The 25,068-nt window shown below is 47.4% G+C and overlaps 11 protein-coding genes across 11 annotated transcripts; 7 read left to right on the top strand and 4 right to left on the bottom strand.

Moving 5' to 3' along the window:
* Window positions 1-2: 2 nt before the first annotated feature.
* Window positions 3-1,860, top strand: F5Y00DRAFT_238249 (Oxysterol-binding protein). Its single transcript, XM_048007931.1, has 2 exons — window positions 3-1,405; window positions 1,473-1,860. Exon 1 carries the CDS (start codon window positions 152-154, stop codon window positions 1,397-1,399), a length of 1,248 nt encoding a protein of 415 aa, XP_047864313.1. The 5' UTR covers window positions 3-151; the 3' UTR covers window positions 1,400-1,405; window positions 1,473-1,860.
* Window positions 1,861-2,489: 629 nt separating this feature from the next.
* On the top strand, window positions 2,490-5,430 carry F5Y00DRAFT_238247 (uncharacterized protein; the record flags this gene model as incomplete). Its single annotated transcript, XM_048007930.1, has 2 exons — window positions 2,490-3,708; window positions 3,766-5,430. Coding segments are annotated over exons 1-2 (2,278 nt in total), but the record flags the coding sequence as incomplete, so codon positions are not given.
* A 2,739-nt stretch (window positions 5,431-8,169) lies between these two features.
* F5Y00DRAFT_253356 (S-adenosyl-L-methionine-dependent methyltransferase) lies at window positions 8,170-9,228 on the top strand (the record flags this gene model as incomplete). Its single annotated transcript, XM_048010044.1, has 3 exons — window positions 8,170-8,884; window positions 9,000-9,126; window positions 9,183-9,228. 3 exons carry the CDS (start codon window positions 8,170-8,172, stop codon window positions 9,226-9,228), a joined length of 888 nt encoding a protein of 295 aa, XP_047864311.1.
* A 1,443-nt stretch (window positions 9,229-10,671) lies between these two features.
* Window positions 10,672-11,478, bottom strand: F5Y00DRAFT_262474 (male sterility protein-domain-containing protein; the record flags this gene model as incomplete). Its single annotated transcript, XM_048011385.1, has 1 exon — window positions 10,672-11,478. One exon carries the CDS (start codon window positions 11,476-11,478, stop codon window positions 10,672-10,674), a length of 807 nt encoding a protein of 268 aa, XP_047864310.1.
* Window positions 11,479-11,985: 507 nt separating this feature from the next.
* F5Y00DRAFT_270122 (uncharacterized protein) lies at window positions 11,986-15,020 on the top strand (the record flags this gene model as incomplete). Its single annotated transcript, XM_048012567.1, has 8 exons — window positions 11,986-12,234; window positions 12,518-12,971; window positions 13,050-13,051; window positions 13,128-13,874; window positions 13,934-14,137; window positions 14,198-14,320; window positions 14,409-14,667; window positions 14,704-15,020. The coding sequence occupies 8 exons, from the start codon at window positions 11,986-11,988 to the stop codon at window positions 15,018-15,020; spliced, it is 2,355 nt and encodes a 784-aa protein (XP_047864309.1).
* A 276-nt stretch (window positions 15,021-15,296) lies between these two features.
* F5Y00DRAFT_270121 (composite domain of metallo-dependent hydrolase) lies at window positions 15,297-16,892 on the bottom strand (the record flags this gene model as incomplete). The annotated part of the gene is made up of 2 exons (XM_048012566.1): window positions 15,297-16,029; window positions 16,162-16,892. The coding sequence occupies 2 exons, from the start codon at window positions 16,890-16,892 to the stop codon at window positions 15,297-15,299; spliced, it is 1,464 nt and encodes a 487-aa protein (XP_047864308.1).
* A 454-nt stretch (window positions 16,893-17,346) lies between these two features.
* Window positions 17,347-18,359, top strand: F5Y00DRAFT_253353 (NAD(P)-binding protein; the record flags this gene model as incomplete). Its single annotated transcript, XM_048010043.1, has 2 exons — window positions 17,347-18,004; window positions 18,061-18,359. 2 exons carry the CDS (start codon window positions 17,347-17,349, stop codon window positions 18,357-18,359), a joined length of 957 nt encoding a protein of 318 aa, XP_047864307.1.
* A 465-nt stretch (window positions 18,360-18,824) lies between these two features.
* On the bottom strand, window positions 18,825-19,694 carry F5Y00DRAFT_253352 (alpha/beta-hydrolase; the record flags this gene model as incomplete). Its single annotated transcript, XM_048010042.1, has 2 exons — window positions 18,825-19,384; window positions 19,445-19,694. The coding sequence occupies 2 exons, from the start codon at window positions 19,692-19,694 to the stop codon at window positions 18,825-18,827; spliced, it is 810 nt and encodes a 269-aa protein (XP_047864306.1).
* Window positions 19,695-20,132: 438 nt separating this feature from the next.
* On the bottom strand, window positions 20,133-21,474 carry F5Y00DRAFT_238239 (uncharacterized protein). The gene is made up of 2 exons (XM_048007929.1): window positions 20,801-21,474; window positions 20,133-20,748 (listed from the first exon to the last, which is right to left on the bottom strand). Exons 1-2 carry the CDS (start codon window positions 20,930-20,932, stop codon window positions 20,203-20,205), a joined length of 678 nt encoding a protein of 225 aa, XP_047864305.1. The 5' UTR covers window positions 20,933-21,474; the 3' UTR covers window positions 20,133-20,202.
* A 254-nt stretch (window positions 21,475-21,728) lies between these two features.
* F5Y00DRAFT_238238 (uncharacterized protein) lies at window positions 21,729-22,616 on the top strand. Its single transcript, XM_048007928.1, has 5 exons — window positions 21,729-21,876; window positions 21,924-22,010; window positions 22,072-22,207; window positions 22,266-22,478; window positions 22,532-22,616. Exons 1-4 carry the CDS (start codon window positions 21,858-21,860, stop codon window positions 22,333-22,335), a joined length of 312 nt encoding a protein of 103 aa, XP_047864304.1. The 5' UTR covers window positions 21,729-21,857; the 3' UTR covers window positions 22,336-22,478; window positions 22,532-22,616.
* Window positions 22,617-22,760: 144 nt separating this feature from the next.
* F5Y00DRAFT_253351 (fungal-specific transcription factor domain-containing protein) lies at window positions 22,761-24,951 on the top strand (the record flags this gene model as incomplete). The annotated part of the gene is made up of 3 exons (XM_048010041.1): window positions 22,761-22,813; window positions 22,867-23,387; window positions 23,438-24,951. The coding sequence occupies 3 exons, from the start codon at window positions 22,761-22,763 to the stop codon at window positions 24,949-24,951; spliced, it is 2,088 nt and encodes a 695-aa protein (XP_047864303.1).
* Window positions 24,952-25,068: the final 117 nt, after the last annotated feature.

Here is a 25,068-nt window from a genome sequence, read left to right as displayed (position 1 = left end):
CGGTTTTGTTAACACTCGTCACAGGGTATTTACGCTTGATGTATCAGATTCCCTTAATATAATCTACTAGACACCCAACCTGAAGACTGAAGTTGAATAAGAAGCTCGCGTTACTTACCGACGACAACAGCCTCTCATCGTTTACGTGAAGATGGCCCAGTCGCAATCAAACATCTCCCAGTTGAAAGATTTCTTGTCTTACTTAGTAACCGTTAAAGGTGACCTTTCAAATATCACCGCTCCGCCCTTCACCCTTTCACCTAAGTCGGTACTAGAGATACCGGCCTCTTGGGCCGAGCGTCACGACTTATTTATGCAGCCAGCACAGGAAAAAGATGCCGCGCAACGCTCTCTTCTAGTACTTAAGAACTTCCTCTGTAGTCTAAAGCGCCAGGTCTATACTGCGGCCACTTCTAAAGGTTGTTCCGACGATGACTGCGGCGACGACGGAGTCAAAAAACCGCTTAATGCGTTCCTGGGAGAACTCTTCCTGGGCACTTTCGAAGGGAATGACGGAAGCACAACGAGATTGATATGTGAACAGGTATCACACCATCCACCAGTGACGGCCTGTTGCCTATATAACGAAATTCACGGCATCTCATCTTCGGGCTACGTAGCACAAGAGATAACTTTTAATCCCGCTTCGGGTGTTCGGGTGAAGCAAATTGGGCACGCGATCATCCGCGATGAGGGCCACGGCGAAAGTCATCTGATGACGTTGCCGACCATAGTGATAAAGGGGCTACCAGTCGGGCGGCCGTACCCAGAACTAGAAGGCACCTGTTACATATCCTCAAGCTCGGGATATCTCGCAACCATCGATTTCCAAGGTAAGAGCATGTTAGGATCTGGGAAGAAGAATAGTGTACATGCGGAGATTTCTAATGTTCGGGACGGGGACAAGATGATGTTCGAAGTCACTGGTCAATGGAACGACCGACTTACAATCGTAGATAGTACGAATGGGAAACAAATCGACGATTTTTATATCGACGACGTGCCTCTCGCGGAGCTTCAAACCAAATCTCTCGAAGAGCAAAGCTCCTGGGAATCGCGAAAAGCATGGAGCAAAGTGGCGGAAGGGATCGGTGCCGGGAGTATGCATGTCGTTGGCGACGAGAAGAGTACGATTGAAGATGCACAGCGGGAGATGCGCGCAGCCGAGAAAAGCGTCGGCGTCGAATGGCCGAGACTATTCTTCCAGAATTCGGACCGTGACGACCAGGAGTTCGCCCTCTTGGCTAAGATCATTCCAGATCAGACGGCCAGAAATCTTAACCAAGAGCGGACGGCCGGGGTGTGGAAGTTCATCGGGGTCGGCGCAGCTGAGGCTCTGCTCTCGGATGGGATTTTTCACAGGTCGTTGGCACCGACGGGACAAACCGAATACTGTTAACTAATTCTATGATCGGAATCGTGGATGAGAAGGTATTCCGCGCAATACTATTTGATATTACGATGTACTATACTTGGAAATGTAATTCAAGACTTCCACCTCAGAAGGGCGTTCTCGCTAGTGTCATACTATGTCACCGACTCTGCGGCTGTTCGCTGCGTATTTCGTGCTCTGACGACAATATCGGAATTGGAGAAGTAACATGGAAAGATACCTAGGTAGCCCTACATAAACCGCCGGTTGGTTCTGTGCCACTGAGGGGAAAGGCACAGATATCGTAGGAATGTCTTGGTGGGGAATTCATGTTACAATGCCTCCCTTCGCAGAGTTGTAGATATCTCTGAACAAGAGTAATACATACATCATAACTACCTAATTACATAACAATATAACATGTTAGGTATCGATAATAGCGCTTGGACTGTGATATGTCAACGTATGTTGTATGTTGTCTGGTAAGCACAGGGGTCGGAAATTGAGCATGTAAGGCACATCACATCATCTTTAGTGATCGACGCCAGGGCATAAATTCGAAAGCAGACGCCAAGAATTCTCACCGCCAAAAAAATTACTTGGCTGCTTTTGTTTCTTTACTAATCTAAATGTATGTAGGTACATATGTAAAAACTAGTCTCCGTTGCCGGGTTAAGATGCTGGCATATCATCCATAGTACGGAATATGTATACAGATTTTGTTTCCGATGTTTGCATCTTGGTTACTTGTTTACATGCGAAGAGTTATCTAGTCTCGGACGTGGTTGGTTTTACGTAGGTAGCTAGTTGTTCCACGGCTTATCGTCACATACATAGGTCTAAACGAATGTTGGACGGTGACGCTAGGGAGTCCGCAAAAGGCGTGCTAGCTTGGATTGCCGCAGCGATGGGATCGTACTGCCTCCTTAAATCGGACACGAGGTTTGGGAGGGGATCGTGGGGCCTGGATTAGGTAGGTATTCAGAATACCAGGAATGATGTAACTATTGTGATAGAGTGAAAGCCAGCATAGTATGAGCTTGGTATGTAGTCATATTGCAAATTACTGTGAAGATGTATTTATTATGTATTTATTATTGTTATTTATTTATTGTCTAGTAAGCTCTTATATACCTAGGCATAGTATAGTATTTATATAGGTATGTAGTGTATGTCTAACTACCTGGTAATGTCAATGCTTACTTACAGATGCAAGTTGATAGCGTAGCCCCCAAGTTACGGATCGCTTCATGCCGTGCCACCATCCCCCCCTGGCCTCTCCATCTCTCAATCAAGATCTTCCCCCCATCGATTAAAGCGAGAGGCGCGTCACCTACCTAAACAAGTAACTAACTCCATAAGAGATTGGGGACTCGTGCGCGGCGCGGGGGTGATTATATGCCCTGGGAGGTATGTATAAGTTCGTATATGTATGTCTACGCGTCGAGCTCCCTTATGTTATCACTGCCTGCCTTTACTTATCTTCGTGTGCCTGTCAAGAGGTTAAGATAGTAAGGCAGTAGAAGAAGTAGTTGGTAGTTCACAGCCATGAAGTCCTCCGCTGTCAGCGCGTTGGCGCTTGCTTCTCTGGCGAACAGTTCTAGAATAGCTTACAGAGATACAAACACAACAACTTCGGCGACGGTAACGGCAACGGCAACGGCAACGGCCAGTCCCACAGAACCGTGCGCCATTGTGAGTGCTTCGTGGGCCGCTCAGATTAGCGCCACTCCCACTCCCACCATTGAGGCGTCAATCGCGTACGAGTGTCTCAACTCAGTCCCAATTGATAAGGATGCTGCCCTCAAATTCATCAATGAGCTAGAGCCATATGTCGAGTGGCAGTCGGACACTGCCTTTAAGAAAAATCCGCCGGCCGATTATTTTTATCCACCCACGGATCTTTGGGCGACGATAGCTGATGTGAAGGCTGGTATCACCGCGGACAAATACCCTAACGAATATGCCTGGCAATCGGATTTGTACAACAGACTCTTCGGGCCAGCACACGACGGTCACTTTGTAGTTTACCCTGATGCCTTGTCCAGCGCTCTTGAGTGGCAGAGGCCATTCGCCTTGGTGTCGATTAGCGAGGAGGGCCCTGACGGATCTGCACCGGTAATTAAGGTGTACGACGATGTTGTTTCTGGCGTAGAGACGGCGTCTGCAGTGAAGCTCATCAACGGAGTAGACGCTGCCACTTATATCGGGGATTGGATCAACCAGGCTTCTGGTAACCAGGATGCCGACGCCGCCTACAACTCCATGTTCTTCGAGAAAGCATTCGTAGCTGAGAATAATAACCAAGGGTATTTCCAGACGGGAGGTCGCGTAAGGTACGATTTATGAAAACGGCTCGGCTGTACCTTAAAAATAAGTTAACAATTGTTCAGATATATTTATCCCGGCAACATCACCTCATTCACATTCGAAAATGGAACGGTGCTTGACCGACCGAACATAGCGAGGTTGAAGAATACCTGGGCGGGCGTCGTTGACGGCCCGTCCTTCTTTAAGACTTTCTGCTCCGGTGCAACTCTTCAAGCCCAGGCCGCTTCGACGACTGCTACTACGACTTCGTCCGCGACGGCGACACCCGCGGCTACGAGCGCAGTCCCCATCGTAGGATATCCCGACCCTGTCATCGTTGCTGGAGATTCTTCTATTTCTGGCTATTTCATAGATCAACCTGGCTTTGAAGACGTAGCAGTTCTTGTCATGCTCTCCTTTTCACCCGAAGACCCAGTTGAGTTCCAGCGTGTCGCTCAGGATTTCTACGCAGCTGCAGTAAATGCGGGCAAGAAGAAGCTCGTCGTCGACGTACAGGCCAACGGCGGTGGTTATATCTTCCTCGGATACGATGGTTTCCGCCAGCTGTTCCCGGATATAGTGCAACAAGGAACGGGACGATGGCGGCAGCACCCCGGGTTTGCGGCTATCTCTACGGTATTTTCTGATATCTCTGCCGACTTCGACCCAAATACTGCCCCTGCCGAGATCATCAACGCATACGAATCTGTCTTCAACTGGCGATATGACCTCAACATTACTAACGGAAACTTCACGTCTTACGAAGACAAATTTGCACCACAGGAGTTTGGCGGCGATACTTACACGAACCTGATGCAATGGAACTTCAACGACCCCCTGAGTACCAGTAACGATACCTTCGGCTTCGGCACCGATATCACGGGCTACCGTAGCCGTCAGAACTTTACGCGCCCGTTCGGTGGGCCCGAGAACATTGTACTCCTGCTCGATGGGTACTGCGCGTCAACATGCACTTTATTCGCCGAATTCCTCAGGTCTAATGCGGGTGTGAAGAGCATAGCCATGGGCGGACGGCCGACCAAGGAAGGTCTTATTCAGGGTGTCGGTGGAGTAAAGGGGTCGCAGAGCTACGGCTTCGAAGACGTCTATTCGCAGGCCCTGACGGCCCGAAAATATACGAATGACTCGACTATCCTCGAGACGCTAGGCAAGTATACGACGTACGTCATCGAACGCAGTACGGCAGCCAGCCTCAACGTCAAAGACCAGATCCTCCCTGGCAATCTTGAGGATGGCATTCCCGCACAATTCGTCGTCGAGGAATCTGACTGCCGGCTCTGGTGGACAGCGCCTATGGTTACCGATATTACCGAGCAATGGAAAGCGGCCGCAACGGCAGCTTTCAAAGGTGGCAAGTGTGCTTACGGTGCCATCGACTCTTCGGCAAACAAAACCACGGCTAAGAGGACAGCATCTGCTCATGCTCCTGCACCCTTTGGCAAGCCGAGATTCACCATTCCGACCAAAATAGGGACTAAAGTCCCGCCCAAGAAGCGGGACGTTGGGCAGAAGAGCTCCGTCTTCATGGCCAATCAGTTCATGAAGGTGGTAGACTAGAAATTTCTGTCGCGGCTATTACGATATAATATCACACCTGTCATTATTGCTACTGAACCCCACACCTGGATGTAATGTAGGCTACTTGACTAGGTAGATAATGGTTTAGGGTGTGCCTTGAGGTGCTGTAGGATACTAAACTTTATAATATAGCCTAGTAAAGCACGAAAGTACATACATGTGATGAAGAGTGTGATATATGTACTTGCACTGGTCGTAAGTTAGAAAGGACACGGACTATGTAGGTATCTAGCATACTCACATGTATGTACCTTAGGTAAGTTAGTTATACGAATCGTATGTGACTAGGTTACTATCTTACCTATCTGGTAGGTACCTGGTAGCCTTTAGACCACAAACTCAGGAGGGAACAAGTAAGTTCCTATTTCCCGGCTCCCACTCCCGTCTCCTTAAGTTTATCGACTGTTTCTTCCGTTACGCGATTCGCTTGTGCCGCAGGAGGAAGTCCGCCCGTTGAAAACCAACCAATAAACTCGAGTCCTTTGCGCTGTGACAGAAGAAGGGATACGGAGACGGGTGAGTGATGAAAATATGTTCACCATCACCAACACCAACACCTTTTTCCCTGATGACCCCAACATCATGCCAGGATCTGCAGGCGTCTTATTCTTCCAAGGAAACACTTGCAGCTTAACGCAATGAAGTGGGGGTTGCTTGAGCATACTCGCGGATATAATTACGATTCTCGGCCGACGGCGCCGGCGCTCCTCTTGGCCCATCTCCTTAGCTCAAGCATCTGTTAATCCTTTTTTCCCCGTCGTCCTCCAGTACCAGTCTTGGAAGTAAATCCCTACTTCTGTTTTCGGTCTCGCCTGCATCGATCCGCCGCACCAAGCCCACGATCTTGTCGTGCTAGGGTGGTGGACATGATGCTAACGGGTGTAGTTATGGTTACACTACTCTTGCCTTCCCGCAGCTAGTCGTAGATCCTTAGGGCCTCAAGGGTGGGAGGTAGGCTTGCGTAAAAGAGGTTGCAGAGTTACTATGTAATAAAACCATTACATGCAGGAAATACTTCTAGTCTAAAGCACTGCCGTGTCGCACATTACCTCCCTGCCTCCTAATTTACCTACATACCTCCTACACACACATCTTACGAACTCAACACCCCACCCCTAAAACGATCAACTTGAAGCGCGAGGCTAAAATCAGCCCTACATCTAACATCTACAAGCATTAGCTTCAACTCATTAATATAGGAACACGCAGACGTCAGTGTCATCCACGTGGCCATATGGTCACACGGAGCACATGCGCGTTCTATATACGACGATGTTACGGTTAATACCGTCTCGCATCAAGGGCTTGGTCTCTACGTCTAACATCTACCCAACTTAGCCACCAACTCAAGTAGACATGATATCCTAAGGATTTATATTGAAGTGGCTATAAAAATGTAAATATGAATAGGTAATCACGATATCTTTCTGGAACAAAACCCTATCAGGGGTCATCGCCGTCGGTTATGTACCTATGTATATAAGTCTAACCGAACTAAGATATATATGCTTGAAAACACTGGGGCACTTAATGCCAGGGTCGTGACATTAGTGTATGTAGACGAGTTGATGTCAAAGAATGCCAGTCACCGCTATCCACCGATGGACATCATAAGGTTGCATTAGGGGGTCGTTTGGCCATGGTAAGCCCCCGAACCTACGGCGCTTACTGGTCGACGTCCCTGCAGGGACAAGGGCACAGAACCACTGCATGCGCGCTTCAAGAAAAAAAAAAAGTCTAGAAGACAAGAAACTCACCCCTGCGGTTACAATGCGGTTACAATACCTCTACGTGCAGTCACGCCCACTAGATGAGTTGGACGTCCGATGCCACAACACACTCCTCATGTCATCTGGTGGTCCTCTCAACTACACTACATCATCGTTCACGCGGATAGCTAGCTAGGGGCCGAACTGTCAGTATCGCAGGATGCGCTTCGACCCGGCATGTCCCGCTCTCGAGCCAGTAGGAATCGGACCGTTCTAGCCTATCCACATACCGTTCTTCCCCAGAGTGGGCTTTTTCTGCAAAGCACGCACTGCAAATGCAACTTGGACTGCAGCGTTTGTTGCACCTCTTAATATTATCCTGTCGCAGGTGGGATCCATTAGCTAGCTACCTTCATGTACGTTCCGGGATTCCCCTATGTAGGAGGGCCTGTTCAGGTTCAGGTTCAGGTTCTAGTAGTACGCTGTTTACCTTTATGTATACTTGGTGCAGCAACTTGCGGCTTTTGACATACTTGATCGAATAAGATGGGGGTTACAGAGATCTGACCACCTGAGTCCCAAGCCCTAGCCGACGTGGATCGGCTCGCAAGACGCCTTCGGGGGGTTGCAAAGGCAGGACTTGCCGAGGACCGGCGACCGATGTGTTGGCTCGTCGTGCCGATAGATGTAATTATGCCGTCGCTCACTGGACGTTCAGTTTAACGTGTAATTCAGTACAAATGCTGACGAGCAGTGTCTTTAAACGGTAGACCAGCTGTGCTGGAACCCCAACGCAGGACTGTGGTAGAAGCGGTGGATCCACCGGCATTTGCACCGCCTAAGACGATATCCCGAAGAGAAGAAGGCAACGCGCGCAATGAGATATCAGGACGGCATGCTCGCTCTTAGAAATAGTAGAAGGCATCATTCGAGCACAAAAAGCGAAGAAAGGAGTTAACTACCTAGGCACCTAAGAATTAAGTTGACAAAAGCCTTGGATATGAGTCGTTCATCGAGAAAGAAGGAGGTGGGGGAGATGAGCCAACACGAGGTAGGCGAAGAGAATTTCCAGACATTTACTTACTTTTAAATAACCCAACACTTCAGGGCGAACGCGCTATGGAGGACAGCAGTGATTCTAGCTTGGATACTGATGCTGTAGACCCAAGACTAAAAGACATGCCATTTATCGAAGCTTTTGGTCACCGCTATCATATCTCCGGCAAGATATTTCTACCTTTCGACAAGAACGAACTAGAGAGGATGGAAATCCAACACAAGCTATACAGGCACTGCTTGGACGGAGCCTTGACTTCCACACGGCTACCACTGAACACAACTCAAATACTAGACCTAGGTACCGGAACCGGCGTTTGGGCTATAGAAATGGCAGCCCGTTACCCCCAAGCCCAAATAACCGGAGTAGACGTCTACCCTATACAGAGAAGGGGTGGGATACCGCCGAACGTCAAGTTCGAGATCGACGACGTGGAAAATCCGTGGAAATACCCGGATAACACGTTCGACTTCATCCACGCACGGAGCCTGGCCGGTGGCGTGCGGGATTGGCCGGCGTTATTTCGCCAGGTATATAACAAGCTGAAACCAGGCGGGCTTTTCGAGATGACGGAGATCGCCCTGAATATTTTCGACTTTGATGGCAAGTTCGCCGAGGCGGAAATGTGCCCCGAGTTTCTACAGATTTGCCGAGACTTATACAAAAAGGTCGATATGGATTTTAACCCGTCACCGCACGTCCCCGACTGGCTGGTCGAGATCGATTTTGAGAAGGTAGTCCAGCGGAGCGAGATACTTCCGCTCGGGAGCTGGGCCCAAGACGAGAAGATGAAGACACGGCAGAGTTTAGTGAACAAGATAACAAACGAAGACTATTGTGAGTGTGCCTTTTATCTATTTTTTTTTTTTTTTCATTCCCTTCACCCAATTCGTAAACTTTAGTATAGGGTTCAAGTCCCGCGCGCAATCGAATCATCCTAACCTTCCTATAGGCACATTGGACAACCACTGCGGCTTATTGTTCCAGAAAGGCGGATGGACAAAAGCCGAATATGACGCTCGAATGCCCCCGTTTTGGCAAGAAATCTACTCTGGACAAATAAGACCGTACATAAGAGCGTAAGATAATCCCCTCATCCTCATCGTTCTAACCAACTAGTACTGACAGGTCCTAGCGTATTCACCACTGCGAGAAAGCCTCGTGAAGAAGGTCCATCATGACGCTATGCAAGAGTTTCTTAATTAGTTGTCTTCAACATTACTGGCTACGATGATAATAAATAATATTCAGAAATATTCCCAGCAAGAAAGAGACATATATGTATCATGGGACCTTGTTTTATTATTTTCGTACCCTCTAAATAACTATCCAAGCCAACCTACAAGTGCTTTTACCTCCTAATGCCAAAGGGTTCCGGCCTACCCTAGGAGTTTCGGGGGCCGGAAAACTGGTACTCGATTCTCACAGTCGAATAGGGAAACTGTCATATTCCACCTGTCACTTTTATTACCGCCGCTTAGTAAGTGTACCATCAGATTTAAGGCTATGTAAAAAAAGAAAAGCGCCAAGGTCAGAATAAGCCGCAACCTTAGGTACTCAAGGTCATAACGGAGGAAGGACGACTCGAACTGCCTCAATGTTAATCCACGTTGAAGGAGGGTATTACCTACCTACCTACCTAGCCACTCTGCGTACGCAATGGAACACCTGCCTATTCAATACATCGGCTCACGTCTCACCGCAGGATTCACATCATGTACATACATACATAGGTACCTACCTAACCTAACACATACATATCTACATACACAGATCTACATACTGTCACCAACAGCGTGTGAATCCAAGGGTTTTCAAACCCCGACTTTCGTTCCTACGCACAAATAAGAAACGAACCTGCAGGCTAGCCCACTAATTAGCCTGCTTATCCTACATGTTCGCCAGCAGTTCCCCGTGAATTCTCCGGTATAGCTTGCCGGTCCGTTTATAATACAGGCCTACATCTCGCGTAATAAGCATTGCTTTGTATATAGAGAAGGTGCAGGCGATTATCGAAGCCAGTAGTTTTCTCTTTTGCTACCTATTTCCTACCCTAAGGTTACTCTCTCCATAAAACTGAGCGTCCAACTACTTTTAAGGTAGCTTACTTACCTACCTTAGGTATGTACCTATCAGACTGTTCCATGTTAGCAACCTATGGTCACGCGAGGAGTCGCATACTGTGTTCGTCGAGATGTATGCACAGTCGGAAAAATAATAGGGCTTAAGGCGTGTTCCGGCAGTGCAATGCGGCATTTATCAAGAGTGATGACCTCTTACGGGTTGGTTCTTCGGGCTCTTCGGCCATGGCATCGAAGGTGTGTACCGTGACCACTTGGCGGATGTCAGGATTCTAGATGAGACATCTAGGACAAAGAACATGTATGTATATACGAGCCATAGGCTCGCCAGATAGGTTAGAGTTCCTCGCGGAACAACGAAGTTGTTTACATGCTGCTTGGTTCCACCTCGTGACACTCCTCCAATATCACCGGCAAAAACGTATCCTACGCTCCTGTGCTTGGATTGCGCAGATTGAATATGACAGCACCAGAGCCTGTCCCCTCGGGGGTGGGGGATGCAGCAAGGTCTACCACGACGTCAGCCAGCATATCCGAAAGCACCTAGTCGACCTCGGAGAATCGGGGCCCTAGGTCACTGGGTAGATAACTAAGGTGTAAAGAGCTGACGATAAGACTCGGGAGCCACTCGGAGGGATTCCACAAGCCGGGATGGCGAGCGGCACCGCCGACTTGGCCGACCCGCGTAATTGTGATAGGAATATCCAAGTGCTTGGGAGCAATGTTACAAAGGTGTTTAGATGTAAATTTGCTCCGTGAGTATCCATTGGCAGCGGAGCTATCGAGGCGCTCGAGTACCGCTTCAGGGGCCGCCCCGGAATCAACTGACCGTCCTGCCATAGCGCCTATCGAAGAGATGAAAACAATACGCATCCTCTGCGTCGTAGAAGCTGCTGAGAGGGCAAATAGGTTCACCAGTCCAGCCATATGCGGTCGAAAAGCTTGCAATTCCAAGTTGAAGTTCACTGGCCAAGCGTTGTGGATAACGAGTCCAACTCGAGAACGCAATTTGTTGTATGTTCCCTCTTCAACGCCAGGAGAAGGATTGCTTAAATCTGCCGGTATGAAAGTTACTCGATTATTAAAATCTGCAGTTAATCCGGTCGCCGCGAAACGAAAGTGCTGTATGTTGCGACCACCTCCTTCGCTACGATTGAGGTAGAATATATGTCCGATTTCAGGTCGGTCGAATAACGCTCGTGGTGTATATGTCCCCAGAGTACCAGTAGAGCCTGCTAAATCACATCCCCTGGCTCTGTAAGATTTAATGCTGGTAACTTGATCCAGGCTAGGTACATTTTCAACAGAACGGCTTCCGGCTAGGAATCTGCGTCTGTGGCGTTTCGCCATTTGGGGGGTCATAGAAAAGCACCTTATCTACCTAGGTAGATATGTTGTATAAGAAAGCTCATTACAATACCATCTACGGGTTAGGCCTAGGTGCATATACGCTGATCTATTTATATCTAGGTACCTAAGGTAAATCATCTAATATAAATATCTTAGACGCGCGTTTTGTTAATCAACCGCATTCGACCCTGGCCAATTGTTGGTTCTCACTGCCGGCTACCTAAAGCATATATGCGCGCCGTCTTTATGTTGTGCTACGTCTATGCCTCTCTTGGCAACTACTAGACACAATGCTGAATACCTGCCCCTTAAAAGTTGACCCCAAGTGTACTACGAAGTGCAGACTTGGCAGGAGTAGGCCTCAAGTATATAACCCTAACTTCTTCGCAGTGGCATGCTTGAAAGATCCTTCACTCCTCGATCAACAACCTCCGGGAACAAATCTACACCAATTATTTCATTCATCAGTTAACCAACTTAGTAGTACCTAGTATAGGCTTTCTGAAAATGGGCAATCCTAGCGCATTTAAGCGCCACAAGAGTCTATCCACTGGTTGGAAGAAAGCAGCAAAAATAAATTGCATTATTCTCGTCTGTATGTCCGCAACCTTAGTGGGGTGTTCGATTGCAACAGCTTTACAAGCTCGAAGTGTTCAGAAAATACTATTCTTTTACGGTGGTGATTGCGATAGGGGTCTTGTTTCGAAGGTAAATACAGCATTCCACTTACTCATAAATGTCGTATCAACTCTCGTGGTAAGTCTTGTCCCTAAATTATTTATTAAACTCCATTGATTTCCCTTCAGTATGCTTATATTGACCGTTTGACCTCTTAGTATGTAAACCCTGTCTAGTCCACTTTATCAAAAGACGAATCGATGACCAACTAAGAGAGCGGTCTCTCTAGTGATATCCTCTTTCATAACTGCACTTCTTATATTTGAAATTAATGTGGAATAGACCTGCTGATTGTAGCCTTGCTAGACTTGCTTCAAGTAACTTTTTCATGCAAATTTTAAACTCACCGTCTAGAGAAGAGGTCAACGTAGCTCATTTCAAGGGCTCGTGGTTGGGGATTGGTGTACCCTCCGTTCGAAATGTCTTCCACGTCTCTAAGTTTAAGACAATCTGCTGGGTCATTCTACTCGCCAGTTCCATCCCAATTCATGTTCTGTTCAACTCTACAATACTTGAGACGGACTGCCGAGGGACTTATTTCAATCTGACAATCGCCACAGAGGAATTTATACATGGGGCAACTTCTTATCTACCTGGAGCAAGCTTACTCGTTGATGGGGTCATATTTGATCCATTAAATGACGGATTCGAGATCTCAAGGGAAATATCATCCGCAGCAAGAAATTCACAAGGATGGGAAAGAATCGAAAACAGCGAATGTAAGCAAGAATACGCAGGTGATAGCTGCGTGGGCCTGAAGCGCCATGGAAACCTCGTATTAGTTACTTCTCAGCCTGGTGGCTGGATCAGAGATGGTATGTATAGAAATATTATATCAAACCTCCATATATCTATCAATAGTTATACTCGGTATATATGATCTAATCAACTAGTAGTATGTTCATAAATCACACGACACCAATAGATGGGTTCGGGCAATTAGAGCTAACTTCTTTAATTACCTGCACTAGGAAATGTGGCACTTTAATGCCACTCAATCCCGATTTTGGGATAAGTATGTCCCTTCAAACCAATCCAATTCTTTGTTTTACAACGCCCAGTGTAATATGACAGCCTTTTTATTGGATTTTCATCCCGGTGAATGCAGGAATTCCTGTATAGATTCTTTGAGGGATGACCCCTTTTCTTATGATCTTGCGGAATTTGCTCTTCAAGGTCCAATTTGGCATTATTATTTTAACGCGGACCTGTTGTCAATTATTAATAATACCCACCGCGAAATATGGGAGTACACTTCCGCCGTACCTCTAGATGCCCCCGAGTTATCAATCGAATACTGTCTTGCGGAACGACTCGATAACAACTGCCAAATTGGGGTTTCGCCGGCGCTCTTAATGGGTGTTACTATCTGCGTTGTTATTAAAACCTGTACGGCTATTTTAGCCACTGGGGTTTTAATCAACCAAAAGCAGACGCCCTTAGTCACACTGGGGGATGCTATGGCTTCTTTTATCGAGAAACATGATCCTACAACTGCTGGTTTCTGCAGTTTTGGACAAGACGACGCTCGAAAAACTCTGGAAGATAAACATGTCTTTATATCATCGGGGACAAGGCAATGGCAAACATTGAACAGACGACGCGCTGCAGCAATACCTAAGCCTGTCTGGAAAGCAAGCTACTTATTTCTAATTCTCACTACTCTGGCCTGTGCTAGTTTATTTACTTACGTATACCGATATAATGAAGGCATGTTAGTAATACCCCATATTGTACCTACTAAGCCATGAGAAGATATCTGATAGACGTTAGATAGGGCTCGTTCTTCGAAGGCGATCAGAATGATCTTGTCGGATATGGACATAGGTTTGCCGAAGCAGTCATGATAGCTAATAGCCCGCAACTTCTGCTGTCGCTTTGCTATCTTATCTACAATAACTTGTTTACTCGTCTTCGTATGGCCCGAGAGTGGTCACTGTTTAGTCAGGGTTACCAACCCCTTCGGGTTACGGATCCACAGGTAAGCCTTCAACATAGATGATATATCAAGGGGTTGACAAATGATGCGGACGGTATTTAGGGCGAGCAATATGCGACATATAGGCTACAGCTACCGTACAAGTATAGTATACCGCTGATATTTGTTAGCATATCACTCCACTGGCTGCTCTCTAACACAATTTATATTTTTGTGTCTACTGGAGTTATGTATATTATCCAGTTGGGATCTTAGTATCCCGTTGGAAATATCATCTAATAAGATTCCAGGCTATTATACACACTCCAAAGAGTTTGAATCAGATCCCAACTTACCACCCGAAACCACCGTTGCGGTGGGTTATTCAATATACGCTTTCATGACGATACTAATAGTAACATGTGTCTTGATTACAATCCCCCCCATCCTGAGTGTTAAACGGCTCCCATCAGACATGTTGAATATTGGATCCAATTCTTTTTCGCTTTCTGCCGCATGTCACGTATCGAGGCTATCGCATGCCGTAACTGCTCAAATGAACTCAATATCCCCTGATTTGGCCGACTTAGAATGTCATTCTAACCCCACATCGCTGCCACACTACCCAGTCGAGCAAACTGCCTCAGAGGCAGGCCCGGATAGCATCGAGATGCAGCAGCTAGTAATGACTCACCATCCACCTACCTGGGAATATATAGCTCCAGAGAGACTTCTCATCGGCTTCGAAAATCAAGGAGATGGAGACAGGAATGATGAGCGGAGCGGATTCAGAAATCTTGCCAGAAGCAGGATTCGCTGGGGTGTTGTCCAGATGCCGCCGGAGTGGTACGCCGAATACGAGCATGAGGGAGCTGTAGAGCACCTCAGCTTCGGTGTTGAGGAGGATGACGTACAGCCTCCGGTAGCAGGACATTTATATGCATAAGTAGGCCAGGAGGCTACGTCGGGTATGAAGGCAAGCTGGAAACATTTATACGAATATGCCAAGGCAAAATAACATACGGAATAAATAAGTACGAAGGCTTCATCGCATTCCAATCAATGGTGCGTATGTCGCTTGAACAATGATGATCCATGAATATATAACCACACCCATTTCAACGCCCTAGCAAGATGCCAATTTAGTGTGTAGGGCTCAAACTAAATTACATACGTCAACCGTAGTACCCTATGCGTCCAGATCTTGCTACTCCTAGTTCTTTTAAATGGCTAAGTTAGGACCAACTCCGGAGTTATTCGGGGTGCTACCTATTACGACGCGCTGCGTGCCGTTCTCGATATCCATCACATTTTTGTGGACGTGCCCGTTTATCACGATAGTGTGCAGCCGGGAAGCATCCTGGAAGAGCTCGATATCCTCCAACGGGTTCCCGTCAACTAGGATGACATCGGCGTAGTATCCAGGCAATACCTTCCCCAAGTCGTCCGGGTAGCCCATAAGCTCTCCTCCGAGGGCCGTCGCGGCGATGAGAGATTCCTTAGGAGTATACCCAAATAAGTTGACGAAATGGGCAAGGTCCTTTGCGTAGGTTCCGTGGGGTGCCCAGGCAAATCCATAATCGCCCCCAGGAAGGATCTTCACTCCGCGTCTCTTGAGCTCCTTCATAGCTTTTTTGGCAGTTTCCACTTCGTGGACTAAACCCCTTTTCTTGGCCATCTCGTGCGTGAGGCCGTAAGGAGTCGCTTCGCCTGTGCAGCTAAGCAGAGGGAAATTGATAGCCGGCGCTACGTAGACCCTGTCCTTGAGCGCCTCGAGCATATCAAGCCCTTCGGCATCAACGTAGCTGGCGTGGTAGATCATGTCGACACCGGCTAAACACGACATCTTCACTGAAGCTGCGGACCGGGCGTGGGTGCACACACGCTTGCCCCTATGGTGGGCCTCTTCAACGGCCGCCTTGGTCTCAGCCAGAGTATAGTAGGTCTCCTCGCTCCTGTTCGTATGATCGATAATTAGCAAAACTCTTTAACGCTAGTTAGATCAAGAACTCCAATTAAAGAAAATAGAATGAGTTCGACATCCGTCCAATAAACGTAGGGTGAGATTTATTTAGAAGTATACATACCCCATAGTTTCATGAGTATAATCTCCTGTCATACTCAGCTTAACATTGTCGGCGCCAAGTTCGATAGATTTGCGCACGACCTGGCGCATAGCGTCAGGGCCGTCTGCGAATTGACTGATACTTGGGATTATCGCACCGCCCGTCGTCGTTATCTCCTGGCAATTGGCTAGGGAGCGAGGGCCTGTAATTAGGCCGGATTTAATAGCTTGCTTGACAGCAATATCGAGACGGGGTCGTGCGGAAGCCGCTCCAAAACACATCGTGTATCCATAGTCTAGGTATGTCTTCGCTGAGTGTGCTGTCTGTATCACATGCTCCTCTAGCGGTGTTCTGGTCAATCCATCCAAAGTCGGCGAGTTGTTCCAGCTGAAGTGGGTATGGGAGTCAATAAGACCGGACATGAGGGTCTTCTTGCCCTTTCCGTCGATAACTAGGGTGTCGGAATCAGGGGTTGCGTCAACCTTTCCAACTGCCTTAATTCTTTCCCCTTCGATAAGAACATCGCCCAGATAGGGGTCCGCGCCAGTGGAGTCAAAGATGTTGACATTCTTGAACAAAATCCTGGCCTTATCATCATCTTCATGGTTATTTATGGTAATATCGGCGGGTGTTGGCTTATAGAATGGTAGCCCATTCACCGGACTAACTTCTGCAGTCGGTTCAACCCAGTGACCCTCAGAGACAGCCGCGACACGGCCATTGAGCTTCTTGCTGATATCTGTGGATGCCATTGTTAAACCCGGAGATGACGATATATGTAATTTTGAGATAAATAGGGGCAATATAGAAACCTCAAGGGCGATATCGAGCTAAATAGACCCACTGCTAAACGTGGAATAGTCCTGTCAATTTCGACTACATCCTAAGTCAAGGCGCCATATATATAGATGGATTACATCATTCCCGTGTAGATCGGTTAGAGAGATCGTGGAGTATTTCCATATTGCCCGGAAAGTTGCCGCGGGGTTGCCACTCATCGCTGCCCTATACTCTTCGGAGAGTTGCCGTACTTGGAGGTATCAAGACCTCCTATTCATGGCGGGGCTTTGAGTATCATACAACCACAACAACTAGGTATAAGACCGCATACAAGATGGAATTTCAGCATTGCTCGGTATTCTCTCTAATACCATCAATAAATCTACTACCTACCTCTCTGTTTACTTCAATTCTCTTATTGGAAAGATGGCCGATTTTCAAAGCTCTGCTATCCCGTCATTTGGCTTCGTCGGCCTTGGGAATATGGGCTCTGTGATGAGCCTAAACCTGGCCAGCTATGCCCAAAAACAAGGATTCCCAAAGGTCAAGCTATGGAATCGTTCTCGGGGCAAAGCCAAAGAACTTGCTGCACGAGGCTTCTTTGAAGTAGCAGACACATTAGAGAACATAGCAAAGGGCTGCAACATCATCCATGCTTGCGTTGCAAACGACGACGTTGCTCTGTCAGTTTACCGCCAGATTCTATGCGCTGCGCGACCAGGCCTTATCCTTGTGGACCATTCGACCTTGTATCCAACCACGTCCTCGACATTATACACCGAAGCCGAAGCCAAAGGCTCGAGCTTCCTGTCTTGTCCAGTCTTTGGTCCACCCGCTGTAGCTGCAAGTGCTGGGCTTTTAGTCGTATTATCTGGACATGAGAAAGCTAGGACTACACTGAAGGAGTACATCGTTCCGATGATCGGAAAAGCCGTTATCGACTGTGGTGATAGCACAAGGAAAGGAGCACTCCTCAAGATTCTAGGGAACAGCTGCATTCTCGGTACAATCGAGCTCATGTCAGAGAGTTTCACTCTAGCTGAGAAAACAGGATTTGACGCCGAGTTATTTTACGAATTCATCCGTAAGTGGAAAATGTAGCAAATACCTACCTACGAAAATAAGCTAACGTTTTGTCAGAACAATGGTTCCCCGCGCCAGCTTGGATAAACTATGGGAAGAAGATTCGAGACGGAGCCTTTAGCGGCGCGACGGGGTTCACTCTACCTGGCGGGATGAAAGACGCTGCATATATACGACAGTTAGGTGCTGAAACATCTACACCAACTCCTCTTATTGATCAGGCATGGAACCACCTCACCACCACCAAGGCTCTGGGTGGTGAGAGTTTGGATTGGAGTTCATGTGCCGCGGGAATGCGAGTTACGGCAGGCCTACCACCGTTCAAAGGCGAAGATTTTAGTTTGAGTAAGAAGTAGGAAACAAGGTTTTGTGTGTTAGTCTCGCGTGCATTATATAGATCAAGACCAGCCGTGTATACACAAACAGGTATTATATACTGCTCCATAAAACCTACTTGTGATGGAGAATCAATATTATGGTTGGTTCGACTTGGGTATGACCATTTCCATCTCTTTACTGCTGACGCCGGTAGTTAAGTTACCTTATATGCCCTGATATCCCCGATTAGTTAGCCGGGGAATAGTCTTGGTAGTTCTATACCATAGGTTCCGTAGTACATCACAATCAAAAAGCTTCTATTAGCAGGGATTCTACAGGTATACGTCCCGTTAAGAAGAGACACATTCGGTGATATTGACCAAAAGAGTCAAACAGCATAGCATAATATCAACCCTATTGCTTTATAGATATCTCCCCCTCCAATCCAAACCCCTGAGCACGCGGTAGCTGGAGTAACTACATCATCTATAGTCTAGAATACACTACGCAATATTTTTAGCAGTCGAAATGATCACCTTAATAGACTCATCCGTACTCTCCAGTACATGCCAATGGCCCGTATCCTTGAAAATTACCTGTTTGGCGTTCGATCCAATATCTTTCACTATATCTGCTCCTGTCGTGGCCGTAGATACCTTATCTTCGTCTCCAGTTATAACAAGAACATTAGCCTTGATTTGTTTCCAGGCAGGCGCCGAGCTTCCTGCCAGAGCATCCAAGGCCAAAGCATATCCTTCCGGATCCTGTCTCGTAAGCATTTCTCTGGCCAGTGCTACTTCTGCTTTCCGGTTGACCAATGACTTGGGCGAGAACGCATTTGACATTACCAAGTCAGCAACTGCTCCAACTCCCCCACTTCGAACTGTAGCGGCGCGAGTGGCGAGTGCTATCTGACCAGCTTCAGGAGGCGGTTTGACGGGGCCGAAAGTTACAACCCCTTTTATAATATCCGGTTTCTTTGCTGCAAGATGAAAACTGATGAGCCCGCCGAATGAGTGGCTCACAACCAGAATATCTTTTAACTCCAAGTAGCCAATGACAGCTGATTTTCATATTAGAATACGATATTGACTTAGTATATTCAGAGGTAGGCAAGTCTTACACTCACAGTCTGCCACGTATGACTCGATACTCGTACTCTGCGGTACGGAACTCCGGCCATGACCGGCCCAGTCGAAGCGAACTAAATCGAAATCCTGCAAGCTGGAAACCAGCGGTTGGAAGGCATTCGTGGTCCCTCCAAACCCATGGATGAACAGAATAGTCCTAGACCCATTAGTGCCCTCCCGTTCGTAGAAAAGTTTAACAGAGTCCCGAAGTATGTAACCGGACGACTTGATTTGGGAGGCCATGTTTCCACGTAAAATTGTGGTATGGTTGTGATTTTCAAGTAGCTATCTCGTACCATGAGAAGCATGACCTGCTTTATACACAATCTCACAATCCTACCAAATTCTATCATAATCCACGGCTTTATCCCCAAGGCACCCGAAGGCCCGTACGGCAAGTTGCCGGATGTTCGCACGGTGGGTCCCGGCATTGGACATAGTTTCTGGTACAGCTCACAGGTACTCGCCTCCGCAATAGGTCTGGAGGGAGGGGGATCATTACGACATGAATTCTTGGGGTTGGAGTGTGGGGGATGTGTGCCTATGTCATAGTGATACCTCACATTGGAGCGACTACGTAGATTTCCATAGAGTTTTGGGACTAGCCGAGTATTTTCTAAGATGAGTGTTAAACATACGAACATATCACCACACCTAGTAAGTAGAATTTCCTACATGACGCTACACTCAAATTTGGTACGTAGGTATAGAGCGTAAAATTAAACGAAATATCCAGTTGCTTTTCCGTACACTAATCAAAATTATCGAACAAAGCTACAATGTAGGCGCTATACTCCTTAATAGCTGCAACCGCCACAGCTTCTGCTTCAGGCCCCGTGATAGAAACCCACGGCGCCCTAATAATCTTCTTATGGGACTGTCGGATATCTGTCTGTCCTGTCGCGAGCTTTCGCGTTTTCTCGACGAGGATGGAGCTCCCCTCAATTCTCAGGGGTATCCCCTTCTGCTCCGACGCTCCAAAAACAGCAGAGAATGATACATCTTTTGCGTTAGTTTTTCCCTGGAACTCCTGCAATTCTGGGGGCACGCTATACGAAGGTGCCGTGGCTGATGCTTCCCAAAGCTCTTGACCGATGAGTCGCGACCCTAAAGTCGTCCATCCTACGAGAACTGGGTTGCATGGAAGAGATACTTCGGATAGAAGAGAAAATACGCGAAAGGCACTTGTGAAGGATGGTTCAGAAAGGCCACCGTCTAGTGGGAAAGCAATAGCAATAGGCGCGATATCTGTATCCCGCTCGCGTCGAGTGATGTAAATGTTTCCTAAAGTATCCTCCTACGAAACTGGTCAGATGGTGTGGGTTCGAAATAGAAAATTTGCTACTCACAGAGAACTGAAGCGACTGTGATGTGGAATATGATCTGAGTGCTTCTCTAAAAGGGGTATTGAGTGATGCTGGTGATGCGTGGGGACCTGCGTAGGTCTTCTGGAGATTCGTAAGAGTATTAACGTCTGCCATTACCTAATGAGTACTTTGGAGAAGGCCTGGTAGTTGAGCGGGTGAGCTACTATTCCCAACACGAATATCCATTTCTTAACATATCCTGCACTACAAATAAGAGACTGGATCAAATATCTAGGGAGAGAAGCTACTAGCTAGCAAATACCAGCGGTAGTTCGGTAGGATGCCGGGTACAAGGGCTCCCAAAGTATCGGGATCTCTCTAGCATACGCATTGATTTAATAATCGCCACTTCCGTGCGGGTAGATGCCCGTGGCGATGTTCGTGGCCCTACGTGACGGACACTTTTACTATGGCAGTGACATCAAGGAAAGAAGGTATTTGACAAATCATGTATCAAAGTAACCCCCATGGCGGGAATTGATGCATGCGCGGGAAGATGCCGGGGTAGTACGTACATCCCTGGACATCCCGGACATCCTATGTTGCTTCAACTTGATGTTAACTTAGTGGAAGACAACAATTTACGGAGCGGAGAATCTGATCAAACGAAGCTGCAATTATCTGAAAACTATATTATATGGTGAATTGAGGCGTCCAGCATTTCTTCTCTGAGAATGACTACGGATATGCCGGTATCTTAATTGAAGATACCCTTCGCCGACTCGGGGTTAATGCGGGGCCGAGTGTTCGGATCCTATCGGAGCGTCACTTATATACTCCGGGGAAGCGAGATCGGCTGGATACTAATCCTCATACGGCTTGGTACCTCATTTGCCTCCTTAAGCCGAGCAATGTTATTGAATGGAGATATGAAATGGATCAAGTAGGTATACTATCAATATTCCGAGCGCTACGACGGCCAGGTTCCGCCATAGGTAGTAACGAGATCGATTTATAAGCCCGTGTTTCCTCCGTGATTGAATAGGTATATATCTTCTTCTCTATAATACTTAATCACGACATCAATCTTCTCAAAGCCATGCCTTTATACCACATAGGTAATGTTATTGTTCTCGGGGTGTGCTAGCGATACTAACATCTGTAGTACTGTTTCGGCTAAAGCCGTCAGCGCCGGCGGAAAGCCTCAATGAATTCAAAAGGAGAGCAGCAGCAATGGTATCGCAGATTCCTGGTAGGTGACCATTATTAAATTCACACCATTATTTTAAGCTTACAGTCATGAATCGTATTAGGCCTCCTAAAGATAGACATCAATAGTCCATGGCCTGACACGGCACATAGAAGTAGAGGCTACAACATGGGTGTCGTGGCGGTCTTGGAGAAAGCGGAGGACATAGCGGGCTACGCAACTCATCCAGCCCACCTATAGTACGTTTTACACCCATCATTTTAGGAAAGTCCGCATTAACTAACACGGGCCGCATAGCGCCCAGGAACTTCGCACTGAGATCTGCGAGGATGACGCTCTTGCATATGACCTGGAATTTCCGGCTTGATGAGTCTATTGCAAATAGATCAGAGGAGTACGATATGCCTACGGTCAGATTATCTCATTATTCTACTTCTACATGTGCATGCCACCCCGCATGACCGTAGGCACTTGGTGGTCAAAGCATCTTGGACATGGATCAATATCGTTGTTCGCCTCTCCAATTGGTTTCGGAAGTAAAGGAGTACCTAATTGCCGTATAGACCCCCTCTACGTTTTAACTCCACCCTCTAAGTTGAAGGATGTATATTCATATCCTACAAGAGAATAAAGTCTCATCTCATAGACTTCACCGATTTCTTGTGAATTGTTGAGTGAAACAGTACCTAAAGTTCATAACGAATGATGCGACAACCCAATTCTAGACCAGCGCGGAAATATGGATTTGCTTGCTCAAATTGTAGGAGGCGCAAAGCCAGATGTAACGGTGCTATGCCATCCTGTCAGAAGTGTCTTTCAAACGGTGAAACCTGCTCGTACGACAAGTAAGCATTATATCAATACCAATAGAGAGAGACGGGTACTCATGATTTCTTAGGGCCCCATCAATAGCTTACACAGTATCATTGCAAAACGAACTGCAAGCATACAAAAACAAGATCGAGGAACTGAGGCGTGTCAAAGACCAAGATCGGGATGCTCTCCTGAACGAGCCTATTAGAACAATAAATCCAAATGAAGGGAGATCCCGTGCATTTCGAAGCTCTTTTAATCTACAGAGCCCCCAGCAGGACGATAGCGTCACTGCTGAAAGTCCAGACGATGCCGCTGATATGGCTTCTGTTGGTACGGACGGGCGAGTCAACTTCTATGGGAAGACTAGTTTATACCACATAGATCCTAAACACTTCGAAGAGAGCAGTCCCACAGAAAGTCATGAAGATATTAGCACCGGAACTTATATTCATGACATGGCGACTATCCCTTCGATATTCGAATTCCACGACACAGCCTCGCTCCTGGCAGAAATACCCCGTGGCCTCCTGGATGACCTCCTTGATACCTATTGGTGCTACCCACACCACTTTCATTGCGTACTATGCAAGCCTCTATTTTTACGTTAGTATGTTTTTATATACATCTTTTTTCAGAGTCTAACGGACATCTAGGGGATCTTTACAGTTCGGGGTCATACGTTACCCCTTTTCTACTATGCGCTGTACTTGCGCAAGCTGCTCGGTATTCCACACGCCGAGACGCCACAGAAGTTGGGCAGACTTTTGCCACTCGAGCTCTACAGCTACTTCCCAGCGATATCGACAAGGGCAGCTCCATTCCTACCATCCAAGGTCTACTTATACTATCCGCGCGAGAGTGCGCTTGCGGGCGCGTGTCACAAGGCTGGCTATACTCTGGAACGGCCTTTAGAATGATGCGCGACCTTGGGATAGACGTTTCGCCCAAAAAGCTCGGAAACTTGGCGAAACAGTTCACTGACGAAGAGCTCGCTGTGCGGAAACAAGTCTTCTGGAGCTGTTATACGTGGGATAAAACTATGAGCGTATGTCTGGGCAGAGCACCGGCCGTACATTATTCAGTAGAACTCCCGACTCGGGACACATTATTACATGGCCATGATGCTGATGACGAAGCATGGCCGCCGGCGACGACATATAATTCGTTTGTGGACGGCCTGGTGGAACAGAAATCCCTGAGCAGTACGCGTTTTGCCGCATACTGCGAGCTCAGCGTCATCATTGAGAATATTCTCGATACTTTATACTCCCGGCCACATAGCGGGAGACAGGACCACCTTCTAACGTATCTTAATTCGACCCTACAGCAATTGCAGTCTTGGGCCGATCAGCTCCCCTCGGAAATATTCATCAAAGAAACCACCTCTACGGAAATAGTCTCTCCCCCCTTACACATCTTACTCTTAAACCTAACATACCAAGCAGCCACGATACTCCTATGCCGACCCTATCGAACATTGCAACAAATTGCAAAGGAGAGATGTACCAAGGCGGCTAAGATGACCGACACACTACTCATGTTACACGTCAAGCGTTTCGGTTTGCGATATATAACGTATCTAGAGACATACACACTATTCGTCGCCTGCACCGTAAACGTGCTCGATTTCACCGAAAACGAAACCGCTGCCGGGGACCCAGTGTTGGCTCGAGAGGCCAATGCCAGACTTCACTTCGGGCTCGAAATACTCAGACAGGCGAACAGCACACCAGCAGCCGCCCGCTGCGCCTCGACTCTATGTCAATTATTCAACAAGCAAAAAGCGTCAATACTAAACGGGGCCGGGGGCCCGCGACAAGACGCATCGCAGATAATGACTGGCTCTTCTCCCGGGGGCTTAGAAATCGGCTCCAACGTCCAGATGTTCATACCAACACCTTCCTCCTCAGTGACCGCCGTATCTTGCCCCTCAACGTCTAAGCCACCCCTTACGGTTGCCGAATGGAGCTATATCGATTCTATAGTAGCTGCCGGGATCCCATATATGCAAGATGGGAATCAGGGCCACGCGTTAGAATCACCCGTTCCCGTCGAAACGCCGCTTCGATGGCTGCCGGAAAATGTGCAGGACGACGGAAGCTGGATGTTAATGGCGGATACTAATTTTAATGGGGACTTTAACTTTTCGCCTATGATAGAGTTATAACAATCTAGTCAATAGTCCTGTAGGGGCTGGATAAAGAATGCCTGGTCCTCCATTTATATTACGTATAAACAACATTCCGAAACAACATATCTTCTATAAGGGGGCGAGGTGAGTAAT

Source organism: Daldinia vernicosa (genome assembly GCF_022497035.1).
Source record: "Daldinia vernicosa strain CBS 139.73 unplaced genomic scaffold F5Y00scaffold_26, whole genome shotgun sequence".
NCBI lineage: Eukaryota > Fungi > Ascomycota > Sordariomycetes > Xylariales > Hypoxylaceae > Daldinia > Daldinia vernicosa.
The sequence above is the reverse complement of the archived record's forward strand: the minus strand, read 5'-3'. Positions and strand labels throughout refer to the sequence as shown.